At 29.9% G+C, this 15,182-nt stretch overlaps 1 protein-coding gene across 4 annotated transcripts in view; it reads right to left on the bottom strand.

Annotated features, from left to right (window-relative positions):
* Window positions 1-4,530: 4,530 nt before the first annotated feature.
* The window catches only part of LOC134711304 (phosphofurin acidic cluster sorting protein 2-like), a 48,866-nt gene continuing 38,214 nt past the window's right edge, over window positions 4,531-15,182 (bottom strand). The window contains exons 19-23 of one of the 4 annotated variants that reach the window (XM_063571833.1): window positions 13,152-13,205; window positions 7,135-7,282; window positions 6,429-6,664; window positions 5,525-5,629; window positions 4,531-4,997 (exon numbers count right to left, since the gene is read on the bottom strand). In XM_063571833.1, the coding sequence (XP_063427903.1) occupies window positions 4,885-4,997; window positions 5,525-5,629; window positions 6,429-6,664; window positions 7,135-7,282; window positions 13,152-13,205 (656 nt within the window). In that variant the 3' untranslated portion in view covers window positions 4,531-4,884. Of the gene's footprint in view, window positions 4,998-5,524; window positions 5,630-6,428; window positions 6,665-7,134; window positions 7,283-13,151; window positions 13,206-14,229; window positions 14,248-15,182 lie in introns of all 4 variants that reach the window. The other 3 variants (XM_063571836.1, XM_063571834.1, XM_063571835.1) reach the window with 3 other exon arrangements.

A 15,182-nucleotide genomic window follows, 5' to 3' on the forward strand; every position in this document is an offset into this window, starting at 1 on the left:
AGATTAAGCCCATACGTGCATTTGGATTTTATAGGTCTGTTTAGTTTTATTTTATAGATTAAAATATATATGTTTCTTGTCGTTTTTACATGTAGAAGAAATATTTTTAATGGATTGAATCAGTCATCAAATGATTTACCTCTGTTCCACTTTCAATGTTGACATTCCATTCCTTTAAGTAAACAGTACATGTACAAAGCATGCCTTGTCCATCTCTAGTTAAGGGGTTAAATTGAAGTTCACATGAATACGGATTTAATGAGGTCGACTAATTCACTTGCAAGTGAATTAGTCATTATCAATATTGTTAAGCTTAATTTGACAAAATTGAACCATTTTGGCTGCTTAAAGCGAATTATTATTTCATTATTCCACTTTTATTATTGATTGAACAAAAACAAATCATACTTTAAATTTTTATGCATCTCGTAGCTAGTGCCCCTTTAAGATGATAAGCAAACTCAAGCAGTCTGTATATCTAAATTCTTCATCTAGAGTAAATGAGGTGAATTATCTAATGCACAAAATTCTTTAAATCCTATTTGCAATGCAATCTTTTGAAACCTTTAATTAATTTCTTGATAATTATGCGAAATTTTGATAAAAAATGAAAAAAAAATTGAATATTAATTTAGCATATAATTGTCATTTTATGAAAAAGCATCTTCAAGAACATTATTATTGCTTGTGAATAAAATTCCTTATAAACTAATTTAACAAGACTTTGTGATATGTAATAAATGTCCTTTAAAAATTACAATCAATAAAAACTAATTTTAAGCTATTGTTACACAAACTCCCAAGGAAGCAAGTCCCATCACTCTGCATTAACAAAAAAACAAAGATTAGTAGAATTAGGTTGGAATTAACTCATGAAATGCCAGGCCATACAGAAAGGCAACTGTCTACCTTCATATATCTATTATACAATCATATAAAAATCAAAACACAACAAAAATAAATAAGTTAATATATATATATATATATATACAACTCGTCTAAACATCAACCCAACAATGTTAGATCTGTAAATTTGCTTTCGCAAATTTTTGGTTCTTCCCTCGCCGGGATTCGAACCCATGCTACTGTGATATCGTGACACCAAATCGCCTGCACTGCAGCCGTCCCGCTAGACCACACGACCACCTGGGCTCTCAAAAAAAGAGCTTTCGGTGGCCATATGTTACCTTTCCACGTCAGTTTTAATCTAGCGGCGTACTACAGTACATGATATATAAGGCATGAAGATGTTATTGTTACAGATCAGCTAAATTATCTATAGTAAAGGATCCTACAAATTAATGTAAGATACAGTCACAGAAAATAATTATATTCATAAGTACGTCTGAGTCAGTGACAACCCTACAACAGATGTATCCATCGGATCGCCATCAATGATGGTGATACATGACTGAGTACATAATGTATATACAACTCGTCTAAACATCAACCCAACAATGTTAGATCTGTAAATTTGCTTTCGCAAATTTTTGGTTCTTCCCTCGCCGGGATTCGAACCCATGCTATATATATATATATATATTGTTCTAATTAGATGTACATCTACTTGAACAACATGTATTTATAATAAAATAATGCTTTCTATACATGAAATATTCACAGAAATATTATTCAATCACCTTTTTGAGAATATTTTTTCGAAAAACCAACTTTATTTATTCTCTATTTTCTTCACTTCATTTAAAAAAAAGTTAAAAGCTTTTAAAATATCATTCTTACCAGATGAACATTGCGTAGCTGAAATAGCTTAATTCCGGAACCTTTACTTCAGATTCCCCAGAGTTACCCTAAAATGATTCTGTTTCAACAATAATATGTTTTAAAGAGATATATCACCCTTTTAACAAATTGGTATTTCAAACTGACCTATTTTATATGACAGTGAAGAAAAATACTTGGGTGTGTTTGAAAAAGTGTGTTAATCATTAAAGCTCATAATGACTTCAATCTGACATAGTTTTATAATTCGTTTATGTAAATTAGGGCTATTCTGTAAAAACCAATGATTGAGGGAAGGAATAGACTTCTCATCCTAACCTCTCAGATACATTATAATGGAATAACCCTTAATAACTTCTTACATAATATAAACATAGTCTTCCACAATTCATGACATTACAGATATATGTACAAATTAAAAACACAACATTTATTTTTCACTTAGCAAAAAGTCACTCACCCTTACACATTGCACTTAAAAGAGAACACACTAAATTATTAGCACCGTCATGTAATACTGGAACACACAATATTGAATTAAACAACAGTTCCCACTTTCTTGTCCAAACAATGATTTGCTTTAAAAATGATCCTAAATGTAATGCATCCATGTGAAAATGAATGACAATTGCGCTATTTTTTTTCAAATCAAATGTAGCTTGTAATGTTTTTGGCCAGGATTTTATGGAAGATGGAAAAGACTTGAAAAAAACATGAATTCTTGACTCTGAATGTTTGTTATCAATATTAAAAAGTTACATAATTACGTACCCAAAAATAATTTTTGAACTGTAACGTATTACATCATACCCTCGTTCTCACATATGTATTCTATAACTACCACCAACTTGCATTCATTCCACTAACAACAAGTTTATTGCTTTCTGAACATCAACAAACAATATGACGAACTATGGAATTAAAAAAAAAAACTAACAATATCGGTGAAAAAATCAACAAGTGGCAAGAAATAAAATTACATTTAATACTTAACAATAAAATACTGTCAAAGCTGGCCTCTGGATTTGTTTACCATTACAAATAATGTATGCAAAAAAGCAGAAAATGCATGTTGAAAAAAGTACACAAAATTTTCTTTTTTTTTGCTAAATCAAACAAATTTGATGGCTATGCTTATAAATCTTGGTAACATCTTGGTAAAATATCTTATTTGGTATGAAGATCCTAATGATATGTAATGCTTTCATTCACAAACTATTTCACTAGTCATTATGAATTGTTATTTTTCATAAGAATATAAACAGGGTTAGTGATACATGTACCCTTACAATATTTTTTTTAAATCAATGTGTAATCGAAGCCAAAATATTACTCACAGTAGGTAAGTTTGTCAGTAGTTGAAAAATTCCTTAGGGTCAATTTAAAAAATATATATATTTCTTATAAGGCTAATCAATGAATACATGTTGGAAACTTTATTAAAATATGTTTGAAAAATTTAGAACAAGAATGTGTCCAAAGTACACCAATGCCCCACGTGCACTATCATCTTCCATGTTCAAAGGACCATGAAATTGGGTAAAAAATCTAATTTGGCATTAAAATTTGAAAGATCATACCATAGGGAACATGTATACTAAGTTTCAAGTTGATTGGACTTCAACTTCATCAAAAACTACTTTCTTAGGTGGCACATAATAAAAACAAGATTCATAAACAGGGCATACACTATTTGCTGTATCAAATGTGAAATGGAATATATGCATTTATATGCAAAAAAATGTACAATATGGATTTCTAAATACAGTAGTTGTATACATGAAAGACAACAAAATATAAAAACAAAAATAATGCTGAACAGAAAAACAAACACATAATTGTCTACAACACAAACCATATATGGGTTGACAAATTTTCTACTTAATTCTATCAAGAGCTATCTAAAAAATATCCAGGCAAACAAAATCTAGTGGGGAAACTAGTAAATCTTACCATATTTTTGTTCACCAAGTAACATTAATTTCAACAAGTTTTCAATAGCTTTCAATTTAATAAAACTAAACTGACCAATTGCTAGAAATTTGAACGCATCTTGTTCTACAACCTTTAGATCATACAGTGTTATATACAAAACATGTAAGAGTATGAATGTATGACATTTGTTCAAATTACTCATTCAATAGTTTTAATAATTAGGGGAATTTTTTTTCCCCGAATCAATTTTAAATCTACCTTAATATAGGGTGTAAATAAATCTATTCTTGCTCATTTTGAGTTAAACCTATAAATACAAGTCATTAAAAACACTTAATTTATTTAACAACTGCACACTTAAAATATATTAAAATTCAAACAAAATATACTTCATTGAACATTTAAATTCATGGTTTACACATCATGGAATCCACAAAAAAGGGCATCTCACAATCAATTATGAGTCCACAGTCTTTGATTTTTGGCAATGAAAACGAGAAATAAATTTACGAAATGTATTTGCAGCACATCATAGCAAGCTTAGGTATCTTGTAATCTTGTTTTGACAGTAATTCAGGGCAGACATAAAAGTAACAAGGCAATGAAACAATTACCAAGCATGATCTTACCAAATATAATGATAATTTATGGTCGAAATTGGTGTGTATATTCAAATTGGAATGAAACATTTGGAGTGGCTGCTTTCAAAAGTACAAGAAATAACACCCATTGAATGTTGTATGTGGTACCGGTATTATTTGTCCCAAATAGAGAGGAATAACTTAACAATGAAATAACATACTCAGTAGTATTTTGAATTTTAAAATAATTCAATCTTTAACAAACAAAAAATATTTTGGTGGATGTTATACTTCTACGATTTGAATTCCAAATATAAGTTAATTTCTACTTAATATAATAAGTGATGATTAATTACAAACTAAGCCTTGGTATTCAATTGGTATAATGTCTTTGAAGCTTTATTTACAGGTAAAATGGCATAAAAGCTCTCCAACCAAGATCATCTTATGTCAAATAAACTGACATACATATGAAAAATAAAAAATACAACAAATGCAGTGTATTTAATATATCACATGAGATTAACCATATCAGCTCTTTAAGTAGATCTAATCGGCTCTTCAGATTTCTGATTATCTTCCAAGAAATGCTGAACTGTTATAACCAAGATGGACGCTGCTGTAGATGTCAACTGTCAGAAAATCCAAACAAAACAACGGGAAAATGTTTGATATGTGTTTGCCACTGTGCTGATAACTGGAAGAACTTGACCCCTGTCCATTCCACACCATCCACAGTTACTGTAATGTAAAGGTCATGTGTAAATACACAAACAAGATTGCACACATTAATGTGCTTTTAAGGTATAATTTAACTAGTAAACAAAGTATTGGAAAACAGAAAGAGTATGGCATTGGCAAGCTACTGACTTAATAAATCATACTATTCAGTTGAAAATATTTAATTTTTATCAAACATATTGAAAATCTTAAGAATTTGCAAACAGAAGGTAGGTGGTTGATATATTCTGCAGAGCACACACATGTAACAGTTCATCTGTACCACTGCTGACCAAGAATGAAGTTCAGCAATACCTATTGCAAACCTACTGAAAATCTGCAAGAGTTTAGGTATTGATGCATATGGTCTGCTGTGTAATTTCTTAGCAATTCCTGGGAGAATTTGTAAATGTCTTACTAATTTTCATCTGATATACATACAAATCTGTTTATTTAACATTATAAATTATATTTTTAAAAGAATACAATTACCCATTGTTTAACACAAATTTAACTATATATAGATAATGATTTATTTATATACAAACCTTTAAGAGAATGATTTTGGCTTTTTGATGTACATATTAATCTATTAATTCCATCAACTGTGTGACTTTTTGATTCAGTTTCTTTGGCCTTTTTCAACCTCATTACTGCAAAAAAAGAAAGAATTAATGTTAACTACCCTTATAAAATAATACTTTTAATCTAAAAAGCCCATTTCTTTTTAAATTAAATGTTTCTATCTCTTCAACCCCAGTATTTCCTTATGACCATTCATATAAATATTTTATAAATTATTTATGCATTGCAATATTGTCAAATGCCAAACAATTTGTGTCAAAATATCACTATTAGGTCCCAACAAAATAACATTATATTATAAATGCTGACCACTTTTGAATGGTAGAAACATGACTCATGCATGGTGCTAGTAGGCTACTACTAACTATTTTTCTTGTAATCTTTTTTTTAAACCCCCAGAGTTTTATATGAATTTTAAAATATTAAAAGACCATGCAATTCTCTTAAACAAATAATTAACCTTTAAACCAGCTCATTGTTGTGTTTATTAATATAAAACAGATTAACCAAAAACTAATTCACTGGAGCAAAGAAGGCAATACTACTGTTATGCAGTTTATAATGAGTTGTCTGACAAAACAAGAATAGCTATACCACAAAGATGTCCCAAGACTAGGCCTTGGGGTCATAAAACTTTCAAGCACGATTTTTGTACTGAGACTCAAAAATCCACCAATCAACATACAGGATTTTGTGTTTCCAGCACTTATTTTGTACTCGGAGTACTGAGTAAAGTTTTATGACTGAGAGCCCAGGACAACATCACATGAGCCTAAGAAAGAAGATAGTGATTCCTGTATGTCAATTTTGACTAAATTGAGGTCAATGTAGGTTAGCAATTGCTTTGAAGACACAGTGGTAACTTACTTTTTTGTTTCTTTTCCTTCATGACAGATAACATAGTGAACGTTGATGACTGTAGATCAGACATTGGGATACCGGGTTGAGCTAATCGTTGTACATGTATGTATTTAAACGTTGTTTTTAGAGTGATTTTATTACTGTCCTTTTTACTGGCCGATGTTTCAGCTTTTACAGGAGTTGTCCAGTATTCTATCTGTAACTCTAGCAATTCTCCAGCAACAGGAATGGGTGTTGATGAACTGAAAAAGTAATTGAAATTTTCTATGAAAAAATATTTAACATTGGTACACAAAAAAAATGCATTATGATGGAAATAATAATTCATTTTTTTTTTTTAAATAAAAGAAACAGGTTCATTAATTTTATTGTGTATTCAAAATGAAATATACTGACATACATCATTATTTGTATCAATCATCATGGTCTGTAAAACATTGTTGGTTTGAGGTTTCAAATATATGGTTGTAAGATTAACCCTTACTGACTTGATAGAAATATGTAATTGGGCAGGTACTAAATTCAATACTGATTCCACAAAAATTGATTTTATATTATTTTTTTCTTTCACAGCACAGGCAATTATAATGTAGAACTAGAAGCTTTACTGGACAGATAATACATGTTGCTTCTGATCCAAATACATGACATGGTTTTGCAATTTTTTACAATCCCTTTCCAGCTGAAATGGGAAAATAGAAGAAATACTTACCTTTGATTGGCTGTAGCCATAACTCCCACATTGGGAGAACTTGGTGGTGTATTTGTTTCTTTCTGCTTTTCGAATGTATTATTAGATGGTGGAGAACTAGATAATAATGCGGGTGAACTTACAACAGTACTAACATCATCAAAATCCACTAAAACAGAAAACAATATTAATTTTGACAATTTCAAATACATGTATTGTAATTAAATAAATCAAGTTAGATTATATATTTTTGTTGGGGTTATTATGCAAATCAAATTCTGAAAAAATTGCAACATGCAGAGATCAAAAACTTTATACTTTTTGCTAAAAAAAGATTGATACACTTCAATGTCTCACCTGCTATTATAATATCAGACCTTCAACTTAAACTTTTTTTTACGAAAAGTAAGGACAAATTTTAGGGAAATATTTTATAAATTAATTTATCAAAGATTTTTCTGTTTAATCATTCTATTTTCATGATGAAAATAAAGATTTTAAAAATGCAATGAAATGTTACAGTCATAGAAATCAGCGAAGATTTCTCAGTCATCAAATAAATTTCACACAAATGAATCAACTTTTCTGTAGGCCATTACCATGTAACTTAAAGAAAATACAATAATCATCTTCACTCATCCATTCTTTTCTTCACAACAATATCACTTTCTTGGTTGACCTGAAGGTTATCATTTAAGTGCTAACCAAATCAAATAAATTCTCTTTGAGTTTGTGTATGAATACAGTTTTCTGGAAGATGTTTTATTAACTATTTCCAAGTACTAAATACTACCGTACTGCAGTAACATTTTTCAAGTAATAAAATTCTGATAAGAGAAATATGATACATGTTAATAAATACAACATTTTATAAATTATAGTAGGAACTTTTGACAGGGAACTGGATAAAACAAAAGGACAAAAATCAGAAAAAGTAAAGAAAGTTGAAAGACTATAAGACTCCTGACTGTCAAAAGTGACACCAGCTTTGTTTGACCTAAAGAACAATAATTTGTCTCAGGGCCAATATTGAAACAACATTAAGTAGGTAAATGTAAGAGGGTAAAACAAAACAATTGCTGCCAAGGAACCAGTTCTATTAGTCTTGTTATACAACTGTTACCCAAAGTTCAGCACTCTATATAATACACCAATCAGAATTTTGCCACACCTTTGTGAGTCAACATGTAAAACATGATTGACAGGTTTGAAAAACTTGGGAAGCAGCAAAAATGTTTTGTTTCTAATCTTTTAAAAAGACTTTGTTAACAGGAATATTATTACAAAGGTATAAAAACACAAACATAAAGTGGATATGAGCTATTTATAATGAAATTTAGTCATAAAAGCATGCAAGGTTTTTATACATGTGATAAACCTGGAGAATCATGATTTTTTTCCTATAATTTTTGCTTTCTCAGCCTGAAATTTTCTTAATTTAATAAATTTTCAATAAGAAGTACAGTAACATTCGGCAATTGATTGACAATTTTTATATGCTGAAAAATTACTTTATAACAGTGTATTTGACAGACTTTTGTTACTACAAATGTAAATGTATTCAAACTTGTGTTATTTTGGTCATACTTGGATCTTCTCTAATATAAATATATCCAAAAAGTTAGAAAAACATGAATAATAATTATTTTGGCAGAATCTGCAAGAAATGGCTAAATGCAATATAGGAATGGCTTTAAATATACAACTCTCTCAAAATCAGGATATTTATACCTCCAGGCTGAAGGTTCACATGTATGAGTTATATATATATATATATGGTAAGTAATTAATACATTAGACTTCTACAAATCACAAAACTATAGATAACAAAAGGAAAACAATCATTAAAATAAGCAAACATGAAACTTAAGAAGTTGACATATAGGAAGGAGAAGATAGGTGCAGGTCTTACATGCATTTTCCGCATGGTACAAATCTGTAAAAGCAAAAAAATAAACACTGAAACTAATCATGCTAACTTAGATACAATTCTTTAATAGACAACATTTGTTGCTTAGCACAGGTATAACATGTAATTGCACACCTCACTGTTACAAATCCTGACACTTTTATATCTTTTCACACTGATAACAGGTTTTCCATGGTTGGTATTTTGTTGCAAAGACAAATTTTGACAAGTTGGCAATGGAAACCGAATATCTTAGAAAACAATACACATAAAAAAGTCCATAAGATTTCCTATTCTCTGGAATAAAGATAATCTCATTTTTTTAAAAAGATGGTGCATAACTTCTCTTTCCATAGAAAAGTCTGAATAAGTCTTTTTTTTTTTTTTTTTTTTTTAAATCACCTGAGAGGAGCTGGGAGACTCATCTTGGAAGATATATGGAGATAAGATAAATGTGCTTTTTCTTAACACACTAATTAACCTGTTTTTGTCCATTAAAAATTCCACATATTAATGTGATCAAAATTAAAAAGTGCACCCTTTCATTTCCTGTACAACTTTGTAAGCAGTGTCAATGAGTTGCAGAGTAACAAAGGTGTGATGATAAACACCTCATAACACAATGGTTAGTAATTCCCTAGGAGTCAACTACCTATGCAAAAAACAAGAAAAAATATATTTCTAGCTTATAACTACTTTTAAAATCTGTATATACGAAAGCTGTAACCTTATAACATGCTACTATATATCAATATATCAATAAATGAAACTGTATCTATGTAAATGCTAAGAACAGATTGTTAATAATCTAAATATTGCAGAATTATAGCACTAAAACGACCAAAGACCTAAAATTAAATTACTTTTAATATCAACCACTCTGCTGAGTTAAGTTCTCACACCATAGACCCCTAAATACTGAGACCTAGTTTTGCTGGTTTTGTGCATATTTTAACACCACTTTCAGCTACCTTGACTATACAAATGGAGCAAGTTTTTAGGACGTAGTCAGATAGCTTTGGTTTGTGCCCTTTGAACTTAAGGATGCTTAACTATGGCAACAGAATATGCATGCTCGAAAATCCTTTCTGTGATTGGACAAAATGCTGTCATAGTGGGTGATTTGGTTGTGTTTGAAAAAACATCTCCTTAATTTTATTCTGATGGAAAGCAAGTGTAAAACTATAAATATTTGAACTAAATCTCACAAAGATTTATATTTTTATTAAAATAATTGTTTCTCCAATAGCTCTTTGCATCCATGACAGCTGTTTATTCGGGACAATTGTATAATATTTAATGTAAACTGTGTTGTACGAACGTACATGTTTTGTAGAACGCACCTACGCATGTGAGATTTCCACAGGGTTTGGGTGAATCTAAACAGAAAGATACCAGGATCGAGCATACTGAACACAAACAGAGAAAACGTTATTCATATGGAAATTATAAAATTAAAAAGGTCCTGCATCATTAAGTCATTGTGCTTCTGAAGGTTATCAAAATGATAGTTTTAAACATATACTCAAATTCAAATACGTAGGATATCCTTTTTAAAGATAGTTCTTGTTTAATCATACTGTCAACTTTCAGCTACTGTGGCTATATGATTGGGGCAAATTTGTATTATTCCAGCAAACCTTTAACTACCTTGGTTATATGTTTATGTCGTGGGCAATTTTTCTTCAATCCAGCTATATATGCCTTTGCCTCTTTAGTTGGCAATCATAACACAAATCCTTATTTTTATACTGGTGTCCATTTAATACTGCATATATTTATTCATAGGTCTTTACTTATGTTAATTCCTTCACCAGAATATATTTTAACACATGTGAGCTGTTACAATGTCAAAATCCAGTTAGTTTGGGCTATTCCAGTGGGAAATTTATGGGAGTGTTGGACTCCACATTATATTTTTCTGTGGGTAAGAGTGAAGCATACACAATTATGTTACAAATGAAACAAAAATTATGTTATTAAATACTGTTTAAAAACCACCTACATTTATTCATGGAAAAGCATTTAGCTAGAAAGGGAGTCCTAATTACTATTGGTTATTGTGATATGTCTATGAAAGTTTCAGAACAATATTTTTAAAACAGCTTGAATATCAAATTTGTAACAGACTTTCTTGTTGTATAAAGTAAAAAGACTTATTGAGCAATCATTTCAAGAAAATTGCCTCTCTTTTGACTTAAGTTTTTAAGCATAGCATGGAGCTCCCAAATTTAAAGGATACAAGCCTAGTTTTTCTTTTTTTTTAGAAGCAAAATTTTAAATCAGATATTCTATTGACTAGAAGACCTTATTAGTTTCACCAACTTTGATGATTCAAAAATAATAATCTACTTCCAACCTAATGAATTGAAAAATAGAGATCTATTGCTTAGCCTTCTTATAAACAACCACCAAAAAATTATAGAAAAATCTATTAACTAAAACAGTTTCTACATTATCTATCTCAATTACATAACAACCAAATAAGAAAGACTTCTTTCCTGTAATTAGTTCTGAACAAAGGTAAAAGTGATGAAAAAAGTTTTATTAAGTAAAGCCTTCCAGTGTTACATGCATTGACAGTTTTCAGACCAAGGTGATTAAAATGCAGATCCTTTGCCCAAACTTTGTTTACAAGGGTATGAAAATCATCCGTCCTACTTTCTGTTTAAAAGAATTTTCTGAATTCTGCTTTTATTCAGATTGAGAAACATTTTCCAAAATTTTGAAGGCTTAAAATTCATCGGCTAATGGCATAATTACCAAAACAGAAAGAGTGTTGTCAGGTCCTTGTAATCAAAGCTTGGACACAGAATCCTTATTCTTTTAATTAGACTGACCAAATCTCAAATGTATAAATATATTATCATGCAAAATTTCATTCAAATATTCAACTATCCTATATTAATGTTCCAAACCATACAAGTACCAGTAAAAAACAAGAATGTGTCCATAGTACATGGATGGCCCATTCGCACTATCATCTTCTATGTTCAGTGGACCGTGAAATTGGGGTCAAAATTAAAATTTGGAATTATAATTAGAAAGATCATATCATAGGGAACATGTGTACTAAGTTTCAAGTTGATGTAACTTTAACTTCATCAAAAACTACCTTGACCAAAAACTTTAACCTGAACTTTGCATTATCATTTTCTTTGTTCAGTGGACCATGAAATTGGGGTCAAAACTATAATTTGACTTTAAAATTAGAAAGATCATGTCATGGGGAACATGTGTACTAAGTTTGAAGTTGATTGGACTTCATTTCTTCAAAAACTACCTTGACCAAAAAATTAAACCTGAAGCGAACGGACGCACAGATGGATGAGCAAACGAACGAAGGGAGGCACAGACCAGAAAACATAATGCCCCTCTTCTATTGTAGGTGGGGCATAAAAATCCATAAATATTCTCTTATCATTCTATTCAAATAAATTTTAACGTCTATTGCATGGATACTAGTACATGTTTATCTAACCATCTCTTTATTGAACCTAATCGAAGATTGAAGACGATTTATAATATGTTACGTTAGGTATTAATACAATTTTTTTATTTATTGTTTATCTTTATGTTAACTTAGACGGTATATATTTGACTACTTTTAAAAAATACAAAATACCTAATATAAATCAGATTATATTATCAGCAGAAATTTAATTAATAAAGTTATTGAAAATTTAAAATCCACCTCTGACATTTAACAATAACTCTCTTCATTTTTTCGTTTAAAAAAAACCATAAAATTGAATTATATTTGTCTTTTAAATCATGCTGAAATCGATCTGTCAAAAACATAGTATTCATATCTATAGTGCATATCTACAACCATGTAAACCAAGCGATATACATAATTGAAATGCATTAAAACATATGGTTTGGAACATTAATATTTTCAACTACCATAAATCATGCTAAAATATGCATGCATGAAAATAAGATCAAAATTAAAAATTTTGGTATGGATCATAGAACATTTTTGGAAACAAAAAAATCACATAAAATGGTCCAACTTGGCAATGGAGTGGTTCTGGAAGAGATTGTCTTGGTGCAGATGGACATGAGACAATTCATTACTATGAGAAATTTAGTTAGATTTGCATATATCTAGGCATGAAATGTTTACCCAATACACGGGCCAACTCTAGGACCCCTGGCACAGTAGCAACACAGCAGGCCTCTAAAAATTATATAAATTTCCTACAGTATGTAATATGTATATATAACAAACACAAAAGAAATTTCAAAATAAACTTTTATAACATGCATTAACGTTTTTTTAAAGATAGTAAAAACATTATATTTCATTCCACCAAAACCATTTTTCAATAAAACTTTATCTAGGGCTATTTACACCAGCTGATTTACACTATTATTAAATTCAATATTGATCAGGTAAAACAAGAAGAATTTACTGGGACTTACTTGATTTCTACTGGTACCTGAACATTTTAAATAAAAGAAAATGTGTCCACTGGACACAGATGCCCCAGCTTGTAAATATACAGCAAATTTTCAATAATAAATGGACTCAAAAACAGCAAAAGTAATGCAATCAAAATTCAAGCTTATCTGTAATTGATGCCTATAAGCATTGCAAAGAAGTTTTATAACCTTTGATCCAGGCAAACTGAAGTTTGAGCGTGGAAGCAGTAAATTCAGCACTTTCTCATTTATAAAGGGACATAACTATAGAAGGGTGAAAAAATTTCAACAACTAAAAAAGCTTAAAAAGTTATGTTAAGGCCAAGCAATTGATAAATCTTATATAAAAATTAAGCATTTTAAAATATCTATACAAGAATGCAGCAAAATGGCAATATTATTCTGACAAAGGGCAACACAGTACTGAATTCAGAGAAAATGATAAAACTCTTATATATTTTATTTAAATACAAATGAATAAATAAAGCCAACTGCCATTTGTTATTTGTTTTAAAGCATGCTTCCATATATTAGCTTACTGAAGCAAGCACTAATTTAGATCTTTGACAAATGTCACAATCCTTCTAGCTGCACAATTGTTAGTCCTTTTCATATCCCTAAATTATCCGGCCTAAATCATATATGTACATGCATCTATACAAAGTCACCCTTAGGTTTAATTAAGCATTCAGTGATCATCCATATTAGTATTATAGATCATCAATAGTAGAGAAAGTATCCTTTTAAAAAGAGTTGAAGAATAATTAAAATTCTCCTACCATTTAACAGAACAGGACCTATCATAAATACATGTTCATCATTTACAATAAACTTATCTTTTTGGCATGATTTACTGTATCTACAAATACTTTGCAATGATTTTTTACTATAATAAATCCTAGTAACTATTGGAGCTGACAACTCATATAATCTCTAGTTCTCTAAGCATACTCTTAGGGTTATCCTCTTTAAAAGGTGCTCAATTGATTTCCAAAGGAAGACATTAATTGAGTTATTTCATATTCTTTAATGAATTTCAGGTAAAAAAAATTTAACTTCTTTTTATTAATCAAATATTCGTTTTATCTAGGAGCCTATATAATTCACATTATTTGATTCTAATTTAAACTCCAAACTTCCAGAAAGGACTTGATTTAAAATTAGTGTTTGGTATTTTTTTGAGGATTCAAAATAAGAACTTAAAAAAAAAAATTTAAGCTTTTAACAAAATTATGCTTTCTGTTGCTTTTAGTAGAAAAATTAATATAAGAATAAATGAAGTAACCCCAAAAACATCAACTTTCTCTAATAATATTGTTAAATGAATTCCAGAAAATAGTAAAGTATAACAAAACTAGAGGCTCCAAAGAGCCTGTGTCGCTCACCTTGGTCTATGTGAATATTAAACAAAGGACGCATTTGAATTCATGACAAAATTGTGTTTTGGTGATGGTGATGTGTTTGTACATCTTACTTTACTGAACATTCTTGCTGCTTACAAACATTCTATCTATATTGAACTTGGCCTAAGAGTTTCAGTCGAAAGATTTGCTCTAAATGCTTTGGTTTTTGAGTTATAAGCCAAAAACTGCATTTTACCCCTATGTTCTATTTTTAGCCATGGCCGCCATCTTGGTTGGTTGGCCGGGTCACGCCACACATTTTTTATACTAGATACCCCAATGATGATTGCAGCCAAGTTTGTTTAAATTTGGCCTGGTAGTTTCAGAGA

The sequence above is a fragment of the Mytilus trossulus genome, chromosome 3 (assembly GCF_036588685.1).
Source record: "Mytilus trossulus isolate FHL-02 chromosome 3, PNRI_Mtr1.1.1.hap1, whole genome shotgun sequence".
NCBI lineage: Eukaryota > Metazoa > Mollusca > Bivalvia > Mytilida > Mytilidae > Mytilus > Mytilus trossulus.